Source organism: Bufo gargarizans, chromosome 1 (genome assembly GCF_014858855.1).
Source record: "Bufo gargarizans isolate SCDJY-AF-19 chromosome 1, ASM1485885v1, whole genome shotgun sequence".
NCBI lineage: Eukaryota > Metazoa > Chordata > Amphibia > Anura > Bufonidae > Bufo > Bufo gargarizans.
This window is the reverse complement of record NC_058080.1, coordinates 685,288,867-685,309,896: the sequence shown is the minus strand read 5'-3', so window position 1 is coordinate 685,309,896 and position 21,030 is coordinate 685,288,867. Positions and strand designations below refer to the sequence as shown.

The 21,030-nt window shown below is 42.8% G+C and overlaps 1 protein-coding gene across 1 annotated transcript in view; it reads left to right on the top strand.

Annotated features, from left to right (window-relative positions):
* Positions 1-21,030, top strand: part of RAB3C (RAB3C, member RAS oncogene family) — a 147,391-nt gene that overhangs the window by 98,322 nt on the left and 28,039 nt on the right. The window contains exon 2 of the mRNA XM_044292463.1: positions 19,640-19,758. Coding sequence (XP_044148398.1) covers positions 19,640-19,758 — 119 coding nt within the window. The remainder of the gene's footprint in view (positions 1-19,639; positions 19,759-21,030) is intronic.

Sequence of the window (21,030 nt, the reverse complement as noted above, 5' to 3'; positions counted from 1 at the left end):
GAATGGGGCTGCGTGAAAATCACAAGCATACGCAAGCAAGTGCGGATGCGGTGCAATTTTTACACATGGTTGCTAGGTGACGATCGGGATGGGGACGCGATCATTATTATTTTTTCCTTATAACATGGTTATAAGGGAAAATAATAGCATTCTTAATACAGAATGCTTGGTAAATTAGGGATGGAGGGGTTAAAAAAAAAGAAATTTAACTCACCTCATCCACTTGTTTGCGCAGCCTGCCTTGTCTTTTTCTTCTTCTTTGAGGACCTGGGAGAAAAGGACCTTTGGTGACATCACTGCGCTCATCACATGGACCATCACACGGTGATGGATGATGTGATGGACCATGTGATGAGCGTAGTGACATCACCAAAGGTCCTTTTCTCCCAGGTCCTCAAAGAAGAAGAAAGAAGACAAGCCGGGCTGCGCGAACAAGTGGATGAGGTGAGTTTAATTATATATATATTATTTTTTTTAACCCCTCCATCTTTAATTTACTAAGCATTCTGTATTAAGAATGCTATTATTTTCCCTTATAACCATGTTATAAGGGAAAATAATAAAATTTACACAACACCGATGCCAAACCCGAACTTCTGTGAAGAAGTTCTGCAATTTTCCAGTATACCTTCTGCATCAATTCCTTGTGATTCCCACGCTCTCCGCTTGCAGTTATTCAGTCAAATACTCATGGTTTACCTCCACTGGATAATAATCTGTCCTGATCATGTGATGGACACAAAGGAGCATGCCCCCTTACAGGACACAAATCCAATAACTGTACTGTATACATCTGCCATGCACATGTGTGTCCATCACTAGGGATAAGCGAATCAACTTCGGATGAAACATCCAAAGTCGATTCGCATAAAACTTTGTTCCAATACTTTACGGAGCAGGAGCTCCGTACAGTATTAGAATGTATTGGCTCTGATGAGCCGAAGTTATTGCTTCGGGTAATAACTTCATAAATTAATTTGTACTGTAAAAAACCATTTCATGAACTTGAACCGAACCAGAGTTCGGGAAATGTTTTTTTACAGTACAAATTAATTTATGAAGTTATTACCCAAAGTCTCGAGACAATAACTTCGGCTCATCGGAGCCAATACAAGGAGCTCTGTACAGTATTGGAACAAAGTTTTATGCAAATCGACTTCTGATGTTTCATCCGAAGTCGATTCGCTCATCTATATCCATCACATGACCAGGACTGATATTGAGAAGGATAGGTCATCAATATCGACACTTCAAAAATCCTTTAATAAAGTGACTCGACTTTTATTACTGACTATGCCATAAGTCAGCCCGCAAGGGGAAGGCAAGGGGAGTGGAGAGGATAGAAGTGGTGGCTGCACCAATGAGGGTGGTCAGTAATAAGAATGGACGTCTATCGCTTATTGACACTATTTGATGTCCCCCCCACATCCAAAAGTGAAATAATGTTTAGGTCAACATGAATTATTTCGGGGGGGGGGGGGGGGGGGGGTCGGAAAGTCTATTGGTGGGAACTCATAAGCAAACATTTTAGTCCTAATCAGTGGCAACTCCTGAGCAACATACTTCTAATCAGGGTAAACTAACGAATCGGCAAGGTAGTGCCTATGGTTGAAGGGAACAACTACTCCAATTTATGATTGTAGCCCTCAAGGTTGTTAATCCTGCTCTAGCGCACCCTGGGCCTTCTTTCCCTCTGGGCACACTGTGGACTTTTGGGACCTCCTGTCAGGTGGTGGCTGGAGTGCCCTTGATGTAAGAATGAGCAGTGTAGTGAAAGGCAGGAGAACAGGTGCAGGGACTGACAGATGGTGGAGGCAATGACCAGGGCCGTTTGGTTGAAATAAACAGACTATCTTTACTGAACAGATCGTGGCAGTAACTGTGTAAATGCAAGCAACAAGCACACATCTCAGATATTGCACAAAGTAAGCTTTTCCCAAAAGAGTGTATATAGAAGGTGGCAATGTTGGTAGTGGGACTTCCTTAGTCTCTTTCTATAGGTACTAGCAATCTTCCCAAATTGACCACAGGCATGCAGTCACTCCTAATATACTTTCTGCAGTGCCCAGTTGCAGGGTGCACTCCTAGATGGGATGACCAGTCCATCTCAGAGGAGTCATGTGCAGAAGAAAAATAAACCCAGACCACCAGAAATGGCTTTTGACATAAACGTGTGTTTACCTTACTGTCTCTGTCCAGCACTGCCTTAAAGTGGGCCTCAAACATCTGTAAATAGTCAGTGCTTCTTTCTTTCAGGAAATAATCCTTAGTAAAGTTGTTTTCTGGCACTTTTCGACTCTCAGAAATTGTGTTTTCCTGGATTGTTCTGTTTGGCCTACTTTTGCAGCAGTACACAGCAAGCATGTCTTCACTCAACTGGCAACCAACTAAGTACTACTAATTTAACTGTTTCCTACCCATGTATAACCATTTGGGATACATAGTGCACAGATAATCTCAGTAAACATTTTAACAACTTTTAAAGTGTGAAACATAGCATTCAAACGTTTAGTAGTAAACTTGACATTAACCATTTAGCAGCGAAGGGTGAATTATTAACTCCCCCAATGAACAGCTCAACAAGCCCCACACCTTGAAGGGGTTGTCCAAGATCTTTTTTTTTTTTTTTTTTTTTTTTTTAGAATCCCCCCCACACAGCAGTACCTGTGAAGAAAGCTATACCTACCTGCTCTCTGCCACTGTGTTCCAGCTCTATGGCTCCTGGACTATCTTCCCTGTCATCCCATCTCCGTCCATCAATTTCTGCACTGATGGGGTCATATGCACTTCTACTGCCAATGACAAGCCTCAGCTGTGACGTATTCCCGTGGTATGGGACCCAGCAGTGATGTGTCGCAGCGGCGCACGTGACTCCCATCTGTGCAGAAGGTGACAAACAAGGACCAGAAGTACAATGAGGACAGCCTGTAAGCTATGGAGCCAGAATGGAGGAACTGGGAATGGGCAAGTTTAGCTTTCGTTACAGGTACCAATTGGTGATGGAATAATAAAAAATAACTACAAACCCTTGGGGACAAACTACAAACCCTTTAAAGTTCGGCAATCGAATCGATGCTAGAAGGAACTCCCTGTATACAGACCCATATAGCTCCCACTGAACTCAGCAATGGCCTTATAAATCTTATGTAAGGTCCCCCTCATAGTAGTGGCCCCTGTTTCCGTGTTCAGTGGGGCCCCCGCCAATCTAATAGTTATTCCCATATTGTAAGAGATTTTCTGAAACGTGACCGTCTCTCGTTTGGTCCCAGAAATTTCTAGACTTATAGCAGCTCTTACAAAGAGCAACCGGATAATTGGAAGCGACTATGCTCCTGCCATACCCAATACAAGTGTCAGATATCCCTATAAATAGAAAGTGCACAGCAAGCTTGTGAAGACTACTGTGAATGTCATAACGATCCTGAAAGCCCCCCGCCGTCACCTCGACTTATATAATCACATGGAGGATAACTCACACAGTCGACCAATATAACTTTCACCTGCAGCTTTTGGGCCAATTACCCTGAGAGTCCTGAATGGGCAGTGTGAACGTGGCCTTACATTCATCATTCATCCTGTATCCCTGAATAGTTTTTAAAAATGTTTTTAGAGGATTTATGTGATTTAAAGCAAGTAAAGCATATTAAATTATTTTTATACAGCATTGCACATAGAGGTTAAAGTGACATTACATTAATCGCTAGAAAATAAAATAATGATAATATAATGGCTCAATACCTTATCGTGCAGGATTAGAAGCAAACATTTCTGAGGGTCAAGGCTGCCTCTAAGGGGATCAAACTGAATACAGATTTTTTACAGGCCCATAAAATTCAATACTAGCTGTATAAACCCGATCTCCAGTTTGCTGCCCCTAGTGGTATACTTCTCCTGCAGCATTGAGGATGTCAAAAATAGAAGCATTTCCCAAACTTGTTGGATCAGGTAAGAGAAGTCAATAATAAGAATGGATGCTCATTGCTCATAAACACTATTTGGCATCCTCTACCACCTCCATCCAAAAGGGAAACAGGTGGCATTTGCTCCTTCCCCCCAAAAAGGGGAAGAGGGAGGGTATCGGGGGGAAGGGGGGGGGGACTTGTTAGCAAACACTTTAGTGCTAATCAAGGTAATGCCCAAAGGTTAAAGGGAAAAATTTTAAACTACTCCAATATGGTATTATAGTTGGTATGGGTAATGCCCAGGGTTCTGTGCCAATCTCCATCTGACCCTGCACCTAACCCTGGGTTCACACCTGAGCGTTCTGAAAGGAACGCTCTGTATGCGCGATTGTAGCGGCGTTTACAATCACGCATACAGAGACAGGCGAACGCCCATTGTCGCGCGTTCCCGAAAGTCTATGTACGGGAACGCGCGACAAAACGCCCCAAAGAAGCTCAAGAACTTTTTTGAGCGTAGGGCGTTTTTCAGCGCGTTCAAACGTGCTGTAAAACGCTCAAGTGTGAACCAGGGCCATAGGGAAGCATTGGTTTTCATGTGTTGAGCGTTTTACAGCGCGTTTGAACGCGCTGTAAAACGCTCAGGTGTGAACCATGGGTAACTGTCTAAAAAAGAGTAACAAGGTAAAGATAGATAGATAGATAGATAGATAGAATATGGAAGCTGAAGTCCAGAGTAGTTAGGAAGTGTTTAGAATGTTTTCCTACTAGTAAGTGAGAGGTGTGTGCGCCGCATTGCTTAAGGATCTGTCACTTACCAGTAGGAGGAGCTAAGTAACCATGGCAACCGGGACGGCAGTAGCGTCCTAGTTGCCATGGTTACTGATCGGAGCCCCAGCGATTAAACTGGGACTCCGATCGGTACTCTCCGCTGCCGCCAATGATAGGGGGGGAGATTTTAATTAGGAGGGGGAGGGAGGGGGGCCCCCTGGCCACCAATGAGTTAACTACAGGGGAGGGAGGGGAGGCCGGCTGCACTGGCCAACAATGAGTTAACTACAGGGGAGGGAGGGGGGCCGGCCGCACTGACCACCAATGAGTTAACTACAGGGGAGAGAGGGGGGGGGGCCGGCCGCACTGGCCACCAATGAGTTAACTACAGGGGAGGGAGGGGGGGGGCCGGCCGCACTGGCCACCAATGAGTTAACTACAGGGGAGGGAGGGGTGGCCGGCCGCACTGGCCACCAATGTGTTAACTCCAGGCGGGGGGGGCAGGGGGCAGTCATGTACACAGTTCTTTTAGTATATTCTAACCTGAAGCGTCCCCATCACCATGGGAACGCCTCTGTGTTAGAATATATTGTCGGATCTGAGTTTCACGATCTAACTCAAATCCGATGGTATATTCTAACATAGAGGCGTTCCCATGGTGATGGGGACGCTTCAAGTTAAACTCCGATCCGATGGTATAAAAGGGACTCCTGACTTTACATTGAAAGTCAATGGGGGACGGATCCGTTTGCAATTGCACCATATTGTGTCAACGTCAAACGGATCCGTCCCCATTGACTTGCATTGTAATTCAGGACAGATCCGTTTGGCTCCGCATGGCCAGGCGGACACCAAAACGACTTTTTTTCATGTCCGTGGATCCTCCAAAAATCAAGGAAGACCCACGGATGAAAAAACGGTCACGGATCACGGACCTATGGACCCTGTTTTTGCGGACCTTAAAAAAAAAACATCAGTTGGCATACGTTTTGCATGATCCAGCAGGCAGAACTGCTTGCCGGATCTCTCTGCCGCAAGTGTAAAAGTAGCCTAACCTACCGAATGTACATTGGCAAGAAGAAGGAGGCGGATTGAATAGAATATGATCAGATGCATTGGGATAATTATTTCTTTGAAGTCCCCATAAGAAGAATGGTGTTTCTTATCTATAATAAAAACACTTCGCCCAAGACGGAACAAGTAATTGTCTATATGTGAAGCGTAATGGATGGTGTTATCAGTGATGGTATATTCCTGCCAGAAAGATAAATTACCTATCTACTGGAATTCCCACCAAATGCCAGAACAGGGGATACCCGTCCCTTCTCCTAGTGGATGTGAGACTGCAGCCAGGAGTGTGGATGGACCTGCAGTTTTACTTTCCACCTCCTGAAATTTTACAATAAATCATTTACCTTCTTTACACATCACCAGGGCACCAGTGTAACATTTTATTCAGTAGAATAATTCTAAGTATCAGCACATTGTCATAAAATGTTGAAAATAGTCGATGTCCCATGTGGTGTGACCTAAAATGTGTGAGGAATCTGCATTGTGCTGTAGGTATCAGTGCAGAATGGGTGTGAATGTAATGGGAGACAGCTCAATGTGAGGCTCAATAGCCCTTGAGCTTTGTGTTTGTTCATGTTCTCGTGTACTATTCTGTGTAAATGTCACCTCAATGCCCCTTAATCTCCACAAGCCACTAGATTGACGGGTAGTATACAAAAGATGTACAGTAGATGCTCACACATTTCATCAGCTCAAGAGCAGCCTCAACTGAATGCATTGGCCATATGAATTTCTGGATGTTATTCTTGTCTAATATGGAATAGAAACATAGAATATTAGGAGAAACTAGGTGTTTAATGGATATGTTAATCTCCATATAGCAATATAAGAGAACAGTGACCATTCCCGCGTGGCGAGGGTGGGTTATATGTTGCACGTCTTTTTGGGGCTGCATTGTTTATGCTTTGCACAGAGACACAAATTAAAGGAGTTTTCCGGTTTTATCAAGATATACAGCAGCACTTACCTGTCACATCCAGGGCCTCCAGGTGACGTCTCCTCTCTGTCATCATCTTCTCTGTAGATATTCTCCACTCGGTCCGGACACTTCTCTCAGCCGCCTCGTCTCTGCAGAGTGTGACACACAGACATCTTAGCTTCCTCACGTTCTATCATTATCCCCCAACTGGAGTCCCCACAGTCTTATCCTGCTGCTTGCTGTGCCCCCCCCCCACAGGAGTGTAGCTATATGGGGTGCAGAGCTAGCAGTCGCTACTGGGCCCAGGAGTCTGAAGGGGCCCAAAGACACTTGTGCCGCAAAAGAAGACACACAAAGCACTGAGGGAAGGGGAGCCCAAGCTCAACTCTTGCACCCGGGCCCATGAGCCTTTAGTTACGCCCCTGCCCCCCCAATACCCCAAATACTATCCTGAAGAAACATTACTGCCCCCCCATAGTAATAGTGCTCCTCATAGTCCCACCAATAGTAATTCCCTTCTAGAATGCCTTCATTAGTAACACTGCCCCAACCGTGATAATGCTCCTCAACAATGCCCCCATTATTAGAAGAGCCCTCCCATATTAATAATACCCTCACAGAGTCCCCAGTAGAAATAAGGCCCCCTATTGTTCCCCCAGTGTTAATAAAGCTCCCTACAGACCCCTCAGTAGTAATCAGGCCACCATAGTGCAGTTAGTAGAAATAAGGCGGATCTATACCTCCTATAGAGCCCCCAGTAGTAATAAGACCGCCTATAATGTCCCCTGGATCTGCAGTGCCCCCTGCAGTTATAATCCTCCCTCCACCATACAGTCCCATGTAAATAACATCACCTTCTCCCCAGCCGCCTCCAACGCACAATCCAATGTAAACATCACCTCCTAAGGCTACTTTCACACTTGCGTTCGTGCGGATCTGTCCTGTACTTTTACACCGCACCGATAATACAAACGAATGCATCCGTTCAGGACCGATTCGTTTGTATTCGATTTGAATTTCTAAGTCTCAATACGGATCCGTCCTAACTTACATTAAAAGTCAATGGGGGACGGAGCCGTTTACAATTGCACCATTTTTTGTCAATGCAAAGGGATCCGTCCCCATTGACTTACATTATAAGTCAGGACGGATACGTTTGGCCCTGCAAGGCCATGTGGACACAAAAACACTGCGTGCAGCCGTTTTGGAGGCGGACCCCAAAATGCTGCACGCAGCGTTTTTGTGTCCGCATGGCCTTTCAGGGCCAAATGTATCCGTCCTGACTTATAATGTAAGTCAATGGGGACGGATCCCTTTGCATTCACACAAAATGGTGCAATTGTAAACGGTTCCATCCCCTATTAACTTTCAATGTAAGTCAGGACGGATCCGTATTGAGACTTAGAAATTCAAATCTAATCCAAACGAATCGGTCCTGAACGGATGCATTCTGAATGGATCCGCATCCATTCAGAATGCATTGGGGTTAAACTGATGCATTTGGGGCTGCTTGTGAGAGCCTTGAAACGGATCTCACAAGCGGATCCCCAAACGCAAGTGTGAACGTAGCCTAAACAATAATTCCCATGTACATAAACATCATTCTCCCCCACCATCCACTTTCAACATACAGTCCTATGTAAATAACATCACTCCCTTCCCCAGCCAGCTCAAGCACACAGTTCCATGTCAATAACATCCCTCCCTTCAGCCCTAACATACATCCCAGTTAAATAACGCCCAGCATCTGCCTCTCCCTTAACTTACCTCTCCTCATGTACAGATATCACATCACCATTAGGCTCCTTCTCCTCTTCATTCCGGTCCAATCCTGCACTGGTCACATGATGGTGACATCATCCAGGTCATCCAATCAGGTCATTCTATCACAGCCTGTTTTGCTGATCACATGACCTGTGATGTCACCACAGGTCCTTCGCCTCTTCCCAGTGTAAGATTCAATTGTATTGCCGTTCTGTGTACGGCAATACAGTTGTATCTCGCAGGCAGGCAGGACATTCGGGGCATGGGACAAAACATCCGGGGCCCAGGCCCCGAATGTTTTAACCTAGCGACGCCCCTGTCTGGATCTAATAGTTATCCCCTGTGAATAGTGAATAACTTGATATAGTAAAAAAGTACCCCTTTAAAAGGATCTGTCACCACATACCTCCATGGTTATCCAAGCCAAGTGTCAGATGTGTCTGGCCCTGTGTTCTCACTTATGCCCTCGTGCTTCAGGGATCAGTACAGCCCTGCGACTTGCAAGGGTTGTATAGTACAGATGATTTCAACTCTGGAAAGTGCCAGGGCTATATTACCTGTGTACCAACACATGTGCGAGAACACAAGGTGTAACAGAGGCTGCCGTGCGCCGCTGTTCCCCTGCTTACCGCCGCGGTCCCGGGTGCCGGGTTCAGCGGTGATCTGCTGCCAGTGTTTCCTTTCAGCCCTGGTCACAGGATGCTTGCTACTTGTTTCCTGCAGCATTTCCTTAAAGGGAACCTGTCTTGTGGATATTTGATTATCAAAAATGTAAAAATCAGCGGCTCACCCTAATACTGAATGGACAGGGTGCACACCTCTCGGTCCACCCAGACCGTACAGGAAAAGAATAATATAGTAAAAGAATGAGGGGCACTCCGTATAAGGGAACAGGAGACAGTGGTTCACAATTTAAATTTATTATACTACCACATAAATTCACTGCACATAAAAACAATAAAATCCAATAAATGATATAACAAATTAGATGAGGATCCTTATCATTCATAAAGTGTCCAGAAAGTCCATGGGACAACACACATCCGGTATTCAATCGCCACAGATGGTATGGGCAAATTACCGTATTGAAAAGTCTTTTTCAAGTATATCACTTGGGGATATAAAACTTCCACAAAGTCCCATATATAACATCCGATTTCGGACAGATCAGGTCAGGCATAAAACACAAGAGTTCACTTTTATAATAAGACAGCCAGAATATCTTACCCTCCGTATGTCCGCACCACTTGTATAGGGACTCGAGGTAATGGCTGGATGATGTTAACGCGGCGTCCCACGTGGTACGAGTCTGACGTGACGTCTCACGTGACTCACCAACTTAGATCGTAGTAGCGTATGCCTGTAGCGTCACCGGCTCTGTGTTTAAGCTTGCTGTATAGATGGCCCCGACCGAAGCTGTCGCTCAACGGTTCACTTATAGTGTTCAGGGGAGAGAGAAGGCTAACTGTCTTGACTTGCCCAAACGCGTTTCGAGGTATACACCTCTTCCTCAGTGGTGAAGACAGTGAGCTCTGAGCAGCCTTTTGTATCCTCCCAGAAAGCCAGCTCAGGTGGAGCTGCTTTGATTGTAACATCCAAAAAACATGGTATCGGAACCTGATCAGATTCTATATTGGATCCTGCTACTTTCATAATATAAACATCAAATATCGCAACATCTTATTATCTGTATCAGAACAGAAGATGGCAGAATGGTATCATCACATAATCTATTCAATATTTGACATGTGCAGTATCAAAAGAAAAATCGCAGCTGTATAAGGGATATTTCCATGGACTAGCTCATCACATTGACATAAACCTATTTCATTCCAATGAAATAACATAACACTAACAGAAACATAAAATTCTGGCCTAATAGCATTGTTAATGACACTATCATATAATTTTCAAATAAAACGCACCGAAAACGCATATGCGTTTTCAGTGCATTTTTGATGCGTTTTTTATAAAAAATCCATTAAAACTTAAAATAATGATAAAATACCTTCAAATACAATAAAATAGACTTCTTACAACATATATGAAGCATCATACAGTTAGTTTTTTCAAAGATGGAGACCTGGGGAGACTCCCCTCAAAGCGACATAATATCTATACCAGAAGAGAGGGTAGAGATATATATTCATATACTTGTGTGTAGATAGGGGAGGGGAGCTGGGCAGGGAGGCAGGAACAGGGCACTGTGAAACAAGCAGAACCCTGAATCTACATCTCCACCCAACTCCACCCCCGATACTCAAAGGAATCCAAATAGTTCCCATTCCGCATTCAAACCCCTGGGAATAAGGGATTCAAACTCAAAAATACGGCGTGATTCTTGTCTGGACATGGCAGCCACATGATTGCCACCTCTCCACGGTTTTTTCACTTGTTCTAATGCAATGAATATCAAGGATGAGGGGTCACAATTATGAACATCTTTGAAGTGTTTTGAGAGGGAATGTAGCAAATAACCCTTTTTGATATTTGCCAGATGTTCTGCCACTCTCTTTTTTAAAGTCCTCTTAGTCCTTCCTATATACTGTTTTTGACAGCTACATTGAAGAAGGTAGATAATATCAGTCGAGTCACAGGTCAGACATTCCTTGATGTCTAACCTGAAGGAATTTTGAGTCGACATGACACTTGTGGTTTTCCTAGCAAAATTGGTGACCTTGCAGTTCCCACACCGTCCACATCTATGGAAACCACCCCTTGTCAACCAATTTTGTCCTTCAATGGGACCTTTATTCATCTTTTTCAATGTAGGTGCTATCTTAGATGCTAATGTGACCGCTTTAGTATATGTGATCCTCGGGTCTCTAGTAAGAGATGAACCTATGATCTTATCGTCCAGAAGAAAATGCCAATATTTTCTAATTATTTTTTCTACCTGCCGATATTGGGAATTATAAGGCAGGATCATTCTCAAAGTCTCATCTGTAGGGATCCTAACTTTTGGGACAAAAAAATCTTGTCTGTGCATATTCCTGACCTTCTCTAAAGCTTTATTAACTGTTTGATTGGGATATTCCCTCTTTTGGAATTGTTGACTCAGAATGGTGGCTTCTTCCTCAAATTGTTCCTGGTCGGTACAGTTTCGCTTTAGTCGTCTAAATTGGCTAACTGGTATGTTGAGTAGCCATCTTGGCAAGTGGCAGCTGGAAAAGCGGATATAGCTGTTCCTAGCTACCTCTTTCACGAAAGTACAACATTTGATCATCTTTCCTTTTATCGCCACCTTGATATCCAGAAACTCGATCTCTTCATGGCTAATCTTTGGAGTGAACACTAAATTCCTATCATTTTCATTGATCTCTATCAAAAATTTATCAAGGGTTTCCCTCGTGCCTTCCCAAATGAATAGCACGTCATCAATGTACCTACGCCATAGGACCAGATTCCCCCCAGTCTATGCCTGATGGTCTCACTCTCCCACTGGGCTAGGAAGAGATTGGCATAGCTGGGGGCGAATCTGGTACCCATGGCGGTACCTGTAAGCTGAAGAAAAAAGTCCTGCTCAAAAGCGAAAAAATTGTGTGAAAGAATATATCTTACTCCCTCCAAAATGAACATTAATTGGTCATCTTTGAGGGTATTCGCCTTCTGAAATTGTTTCAGCAATGCATCAATTCCCATCCTGTGTTCAATCACGGTATAGAGAGAGCTGACATCAAGTGTGCCAAGCAGCCATCCCTCCTTACATTCTAAGGATTCCAATAATTTGACAATATCTGTCGTATCTTTAATATAGGAGGCTGTGTTCTTAACTAAGGGTTGAAGCCAGCGATCAATATACCGCGACAGATTTGACGAAATAGAGTCAATTCCCGATACTATTGGTCTCCCTGGTAGACATTTCAAATCTTTATGGATTTTAGGGAGACAATAGAAAACGGGGATCCTCTTCTGTGTATCCATAATGTATCTAGCCTCATGGTCCTGAAGAAATCCCGCCTTAAGTCCCTTATCACACAAATTCTTTAGCTCTTTGTAATATTTATCAGTCGGATCTCCCTTCAGTTTCTGGTAAGTAGTCCCATCTTCTAACTGTCTTAAACATTCTCTTCTGTAAGCTTCCGTATCTAAAATAACCACTGCTCCTCCTTTGTCAGCAGGTCTAATGGTGATCTCCCTAGTATTTTGTAATTCTTGGATCGCATCTCGTTCCTTTTTCGTCAAATTCAGATTCTGAGTGCAACCTTTTAATGTTCTTAGTTCTTTTTCTACACTGGTTTTAAACGTAATCATTTCCCCACTAATTTCCTGTCTAGGATATTTTTTGGATTTAACTTTGCAGTCAGTAAACATCATCCAGCCATTACCTCGAGTCCCCATACAAGTGGTGCGGACATACGGAGGGTAAGATATTCTGGCTGTCTTATTATAAAAGTGAACTCTTGTGTTTTATGCCTGACCTGATCTGTCCGAAATCGGATGTTATATATGGGACTTTGTGGAAGTTTTATATCCCCAAGTGATATACTTGAAAAAGACTTTTCAATACGGTAATTTGCCCATACCATCTGTGGCGATTGAATACCGGATGTGTGTTGTCCCATGGACTTTCTGGACACTTTATGAATGATAAGGATCCTCATCTAATTTGTTATATCATTTATTGGATTTTATTGTTTTTATTTGCAGTGAATTTATGTGGTAGTATAATAAATTTAAATTGTGAACCACTGTCTCCTGTTCCCTTATACGGAGTGCCCCTCATTCTTTTACGATATTTGATTATAATCTAACTAATTATATACAATCATCAACTACTAAAAAGTACCTTAGATGTATTCACTTACTGGTGTGACAGATGGTTACCTCATAATATACACACAAACATGCCGCATGCTAATGAGCTGATTTGAGTCTGGCGTGATGTCATTGAGTGCCCTGCCCACCTGCTACTGATTCATATGGAAAATAACTGTCATTCAGCAGCAGGTGGGCGGGGAGAGTCAGGAGCTCATGAATATTCATGACTCATCATTATCAGCTGGAGCTTTTCAATACAAGATGTTGGCAGATTGACTGGTTCAATTAAAGAAAGTGACCCAGCATTTTGCTAAGCGAATCAGTCACTTATTTATGTTGCCCTTAGTTAGGACACCATAAAACTGGTGACAGGTTCCCTTTAAGGGCCGGCGCACGTCACTTCCTGTGCTTTATGGATTGGATCATGTGACCTCGCTGACCAATCCTAACTCTCCTGTACATATATAAGTGGCTCAGCCCCCTTCCCAGATGCCTCAGTGTCAAGGTGTCCAGTTAAGGTTCCTGATATCTGCTTGTGTTCCTGACTCGTACTTGTATTCCTGGCCTGCTTGCCTTGACTCTCCTGTTGCCGACTCGGATTGCCTGACCTGTACCTGTGTAGCCTGCCCTGACCTGTTGCCTGTTTGTCTTCACCTCTGCCTCATCCTTCGGTCCTGTACTGTTGCTCCTGGTTACAACTCAGTCTGCTGACAACGCCTGTACCTCTGGTACCTTGCTCAGGTCCGCCTGGACCAGCTGCCTCGTGTGCCAATCCTCCTCAAGAGGTAGTGACCTGGTGTTCCCCTCGGGAAAGTCTATCCCCACCATCAGGGGTACTGTGAAGATCGAGGGGTTTACTTAGACAAGGCCCTGAGAGGAGGTAGGAGACGTGGCACAGTGGGTTCACACCTGCTGGTTCGTGACAACAGGGCCAGGCCAGATTGCGTCTCCCCTGCCTAGTCTTGTCATTCAAAGCTTGGGGGAAGGCTGGACAAAATAAAGTCTGGAGCTTTTGGTGCAATGAAGTGCAACTGTGATGCCCTCGTTATACCAAACAAAGTTTATTAACTCTGGCCTTGCCTGGCTTAACATTTCCCCCAAAAAATATTTGAATCCCACTATCAACCTCCTGTCTGTGGGATCATGTGGGGACAAGACTTAATCATATACACCAAATCAAATAAATGCTCTCCCCACTAATAAATGACTAACAAATACTAGATATCTCACAATAACAGGTATGGGGAAGATCCTGTGTGTATCAGCAGTGTCATTGTACAGCTGGGACTTGTAGTCGTACACACACAACATGCTGCAGAGTCTCCCAGCAGGCAGACATGTCACTCAGGGCAGTTCTTGTATCCACTCCCTTTGCAGAGCAGGGGGAGGGGCAGAGATTTTTGTTATTGCAGGTAAACAAAGGACCAGAAGAGAACCAGGGAAATTAGGAAATATATATATATTTTGCCTAAAACTTGCTTAGCTTAGTTATATATTGCTGCTCATCAGATTTAAAGTGCTATATAAATATAAATATATATATTTTTTTTTTTTTTTCATAACTCGAACAACCCCTTTAAGTATCTCTCTATGTTTTATGGTTGTATGTGGCGTGCTGCTAATAACATTCCAGGTTAGTATTGAAAGTTTGATCTTGCGCTTCTTACCGATCCCTTGGTGTGCCTGCCTTATCACACGGTCTGCTACTGCCAATGTATAAGTTGGTACATATGTCGCTTTGTCCGTATATACTGCTTGAGCCTCTCTATTGCTTCAGGATCGCTGAGACCTGCAGTCCGTCTCTGCCGTATATTTCAAACCTGTTGGATCGCTAGCATGGTATAACTTAAAATGATGTGACAAAGTGTGTTTTTCATATGACTTTTTATTTTATTAATGTGCTCAGTTACTCTGGTTTTAAACGCCCTTCCTGTACAACATACCATACATACTGATTGGCACATGGGCACTCCAGGACGTATATGACCGCCTCACTGTTACATAATGTTTCTTTAATTTCCCATTCAAATGTGTTTACTTTAGATGTTACTCTAATTGTCCTTCTATCAAATTTAGTTATTCTACAGTTACTGCTTACACCACATCTATAAAACCCGTTTAGCTTAATACATGGTGTCATTATAGATTTTTCCTTTTGTCTTCTTATGGTTGGGGCTACTTGTAGTCCTAAATTTGGGGCTTTTGTGTACATAATAGGTGGTTTTCTTGGGAGAGTTGTTGCTAAGACCTTATCTTCTTGTAACAAGTGTCAATATTTTTTAATGATGGCTGATATTTATTTGTATTTCACATTAAAAAGTAATATTAATTTAGATGTCTCCTCCACTCTACTGTACCCTTGTTCTTTTTCTTTAAAAATTATTTGTCTATCTAATCTTCTCACTTTATTTAATGAATCATCTAGTAGGGCTGGTGAATGTTTTTTTTTTCAAGAAATTGAGCTTTCATAGATTCCGCTTCGATTTCAAATTGATGTGCGGTTTTGCTTTAGGCGATGGAACTGACTAAATGGTACATTCAATAGCCATCGGGGTAAATGGCATCTAGTATTTAAGATAAAGCTATTTTTTGCTACAGATTTCTTATAGGTACTACATAGGAAGGTGGAATCCTTAATTTCTATATTAAGATCAAGGAATTGTACTGCTTGAATGCTAATGTTTGGTGTGAATCACAGATTTAACAGATTATCATTCAACTTTTCTATTAATTCCCCATATGGCTTATCCTATACTAAAATAATATCATCAATGTATCGCCGCCAGAGCACCAGAGCCCGATCCCAATCATCACGTCATCTGTAGATAATATTTTGAATTATAATAAAAATAATTATGAGTCAAAACATAATTAATGCTATCTAGTATGAATTGTAATTGTTCTATTTCTAGATCTTTTTTTGGGGTTATTATTTTCGATACCGCTTGTACACCCTGTTCGTGATTGATACAAGTGTATAATGAACTTACGTCTAATGTTGCCATAATCCAGCCAGGTTGATATATCAAATTTTCAAACATCTTTACCACCATTGTAGTATCTTTTAGATAAAAAGGAATGTCTCTTACATATGGTTGTAAGAGATGATCTAGATACTGCGATAGATTAGATGTTAATGAGCCTATCCCAGAAACTATAGGTCTACCTGGCGGATTGGTTGGGTCTTTGTGTTCCTCCGGAATACAAAAGAACACCGGCAACCTTTTCGGAGTACCCAGTATAAAGTCATACTCCCCAAGACTGGGGTACTGCACAACCAAAGATAAGACATTGTGATTTCAGAATGAATGGTGCCAAATGTCGATCTCTACTCAGCTACATATTTACATTCATAAGGACATTATATGCAGACCTTTTTTTTTTAAAGAAATGCATACTTACAGAGAACAGACAATCGTAGAAATCCGCACTTAGGGATATAGTTTTAACATGTAATTTTTTTTAACTGTTATGCTATTTTTAACTTTATTTACTAAACAGATCCAATGGTGTTTTGATGTAACAAGCAGAAGGGGAAATGATGGAGGAAAGGGGGGGATCAGGAGTCAAAGATGCATATGAGAATTTTTTTATTATTATTAATAATATTGGGCTTTTTGCTGTCATTTACTTTTAACAGCATAGCTGAAAAGTGTTTGCCAGTGATGTCTATACTGAAAGTCAAGGCTGGATAGTTTTGACAAAACCAAAATGACGCCCCTCTAAAATCAAGCCCAGTTCGAGGTGAGGTGTGACTTCAGCCAATCCTACCCTAATATTACTGGGTGATCACAGTTCAGTTCATGTCATAGGCAGTACAAGCACAGGCCAACTATCTGTAATGTGTATGGACCCCACCAAGATAATTTTAATACCTAATCATTTTGCATCTCTAGTCATTTATGGATTAACTATATTCACAACATTCTAATCAGGGTTGTCATGTTTTGAAGAGAGGTGCTGTAAGAAGGGGTAAATGTATTTGAAGGGGTAAATTCAGCACTGTGGCTATACTTGTATATGCTGCATATACAGTGGAGGAAATAATTATTTGACCCCTCACTGATTTTGTAAGTTTGTCCAATGACAAAGAAATGAAAAGTCTCAGAACAGTATCATTTCAATGGTAGGTTTATTGTAACAGTGGCAGATAGCACATCAAAAGAAAAATCGAAAAAATAACTTTAAATAAAAGATAGCAACTGATTTGCATTTCATTGAGTGAAATAAGTATTTGAACCCTCTAACAAAAAAAGACTTAATACTTGGTGGAAAACCCCTTGTTTGCAAGCACAGAGGTCAAACGTTTCTTGTAATTGATGACCAAGTTTGCGCACATTTTAGGAGGAATGTTGGTCCACTCCTCTTTGCAGATCATCTCTAAATCCCTAAGGTTTCGAGGCTGTCTCTGTGCAACTCTGAGCTTGAGCTCCCTCCATAGGTTTTCGATTGGATTAAGGTCCGGAGACTGACTAGGCCACTCCATGACCTTAATGTGCTTCTTCTTGAGCCACTCCTTTGTTGCCTTTGCTGTATGTTTTGGGTCATTGTCGTGCTGGAACACCCATCCACGACCCATTTTCAGTTTCCTGGCAGAGGGAAGGAGGTTGTCGCTCAGGATTTCACGATACATGGCTCCGTCCATTTTCCCGTTTATGCGAATAAGTTGTCCTGTGCCCTTAGCAGAAAAACACCCCCAAAGCAAAATGTTTCCACCCCCATGCTTGACGGTGGGGACGGTGTTTTGGGGGTCATAGGCAGCATTTTTCTTCCTCCAAACACAGCGAGTTGAGTTAATGCCAAAGAGCTCTATTTTGGTCTCATCAGACCACAGCACCTTCTCCCAGTCACTCTCTGAATCATTCAGGTGTTCATTGGCAAACTTCAGACGGGCCTGCACATGTGCCTTCCTGAGCAGGGGGACCTTGCGAGCCCTGCAGGATTTTAATCCATTGCGGTGTAATGTGTTTCCAATGGTTTTCTTGGTGACTGTGGTCCCTGCTAATTTGAGGTCATTAACTAACTCCTCCCGTGTAGTTCTAGGATGCTTTTTCACCTTTCTCAGAACCATTGACACCCCACGAGGTGAGATCTTGCGTGGAGCCCCAGAGCGAGGTCGATTGATGGTCATTTTGTGCTCCTTCCATTTTCGAACAATCGCACCAACAGTTGTCACCTTCTCTCCCAGCTTCTTGCTAATGGTTTTGTAGCCCATTCCAGCCTTGTGCAGGTCTACAATTTTGTCTCTGACATCCTTGGACAGCTCTTTGGTCTTTCCCATGTTGGAGAGTTTGGAGTCTGCTTGATTGATTGATTCTGTGGACAGGTGTCTTTTATACAGGTGACTAGTTAAGACAGGTGTCCTTAATGAGGGTGACTAATTGAGTAGAAGTGTCTAACCACTCTGTGGGAGCCAGAACTCTTAATGGTTGGTAGGGGTTCAAATACTTATTTCACTCAATGAAATGCAAATCAGTTGCTATCTTTTATTTAAAGTTATTTTTTCGATTTTCCTTTTGATGTGCTATCTGCCACTGTTACAATAAACCTACCATTGAAATGATACTGTTCTGAGACTTTTCATTTCTTTGTCATTGGACAAACTTACAAAATCAGTGAGGGGTCAAATAATTATTTCCGCCACTGTATGTGGCATATGCATTACCCCAGAGCATGGAGGTATCTGCAAATTGTTTATTTCATTATGTAATGTAATGTCATGTGATGTCATGCTATGTATTGCACCCAGTATACAGGTATGGATGTCACAGGCGGGGTTAACAATCCTGGGTCAGCCCTTGTAGGAGGTTAAGTAAGGGCTGGTCCCGCCCCTATTTTTAAAGCAGTCTAGACAAGAGTCTAGAAGAGAAAGGAAGCTGTGACTTGTGCTCCCTCTTCATAGGCCCAAAAATCGACAGAGATTGATGGCCATCAATAACAGATTGGTGAGGTCTGACCCACAGCAGCACCATGGGTCAGTTTGAAGGAGCTATAGCACTCACATTGCAGGCTCTTCGTGGTTTACATGGGTCTGTGTGCCTGTAGGCTGTTTACTTAGTAACGTTGGTGCTGGATATTGGACTAAGGTAAACAAAGAAGAGGCCGGGCGCTTGCAGTAGTGCCACAGCCCCCAAATAGTTGATCGATGGGAGTTCCAAGCGTTGGACCCCCATGGATCACTTGATAGGACATAAACCTCCTGAACCCAGAAAACCCTTTTAATGGATGTGATAAGAAACAAAATTATGACTATGGAGAAATACTCTGTGCTTTACATGAAGAAGGACCAGGGTTCAATATCTCTGGGTTTCTGATATTGACCTGGTCGGATATCAATCCTTTGACATTAGGGTTTGTACTTCAGACCAAATTGTCATTTTTTTAATTTGTTTTGTTTATTTTTTTAATAAAAGAGATAAAATATTAATATGGCTCCGCATGTTTGTTATTTCAGGACACAGCCGGACAGGAGAGATACCGAACCATTACTACAGCCTATTACCGAGGTGCAATGGGTTTTATCTTAATGTATGACATCACGAATGAGGAGTCGTTCAATGCAGTGCAGGACTGGTGAGTGCTTCTTGTTTCATGTGGCACCTGTGTTGTGACACTATTTCCTGGCACACCGTGTGCATCCAGCATATGCCAAAATGTCTGGTGGGAAATGTTTTTATTTGCTCGGTCTCTGAGTGACAAGTGATAAAACACAGCGCCTGTCGTGTGCTTCTCTTCATATTAGCACAGTGAGATGGCGGCACGTTATGTCTATAGATAGATGCTGAGTGACATGATCATCACAGCTATGTCATTGTCGTTTTATAGGCTGAATTTAGCAAACTAGGAAATGATGTTGTCAATTTACCCGGAATAGAACAGCAAGGGTCCCGACACACACAAATTTGCTGTGGCATTTTTTTTGCCACCAAGCAATCGCCATACCACATGTGTTTTTTATGGCATTTTTAGTTCAGGTGTTTTCGTGTAAATAAAATCCAAAAATGTATTGCAGTAAATCAATTAAAAAACACATCCCCTCCTGTAAATCGCTGACATGTTTCAACCGACTGTAGCTGTCTTAATCATAGCACCTGCTCCTTATAAACGTTGCTAGCTGAGGAATATCCACAGAAATCCAAAATGGCTTGTAAACCCATTTAAATGCTATGAGTTCTTTTAGATGTAAACGTGCGTTACCCTCACAGACTAAATCCTGGCCTTCCCTCTTTCAACTGCACACTCTCAGGAGTTCCTTGGGGACAAACTAGCTGATGCTGAGTGACAGGATTGGAAATTGCTTCTTTAGCAGCCTTGTCTCAACGCACTCAGGCTCTGACTCGTTTAAGACAACTGTATCTGTTTTGCAGTCCGCATGCATTCCACAGTTTGCAGAACAGAACGGCCAGCCGTATGATAGAAATGCCTATTCTTGGCTGCAATTGTGGACAAGAATAGGACATGTTCTATCTTTTTTTGCGGGGCCACGGAACAGAAGTACAGAAGTGGACAGCACTTGGTGCTGGATATTGGACTAAGGTAATCATCAAGGTAAAGCCCGTAATCTAAAGAGTCAGATCCCACTAGCTGCACCAATAGCAATACACATTAAGTGGAGAAACTACCGGTAATCTATAAGTCAGGCTAAATAGGCTATTGGAATGACATACTTGTAACCTCCACTCTCTACTGACAATAATAGACGTAGACGTAAGTGCAATAAGAAAAGACTTCCCATACATTAAGTAGCTCACCGTTAGATGAAACGCTGTATGTTTGGTCACCTCGACGCATGTTTCGCGTAAGCTTTGTCAGGAGGGAAGGGGAAGAAATAAAGGGACCTCAAAC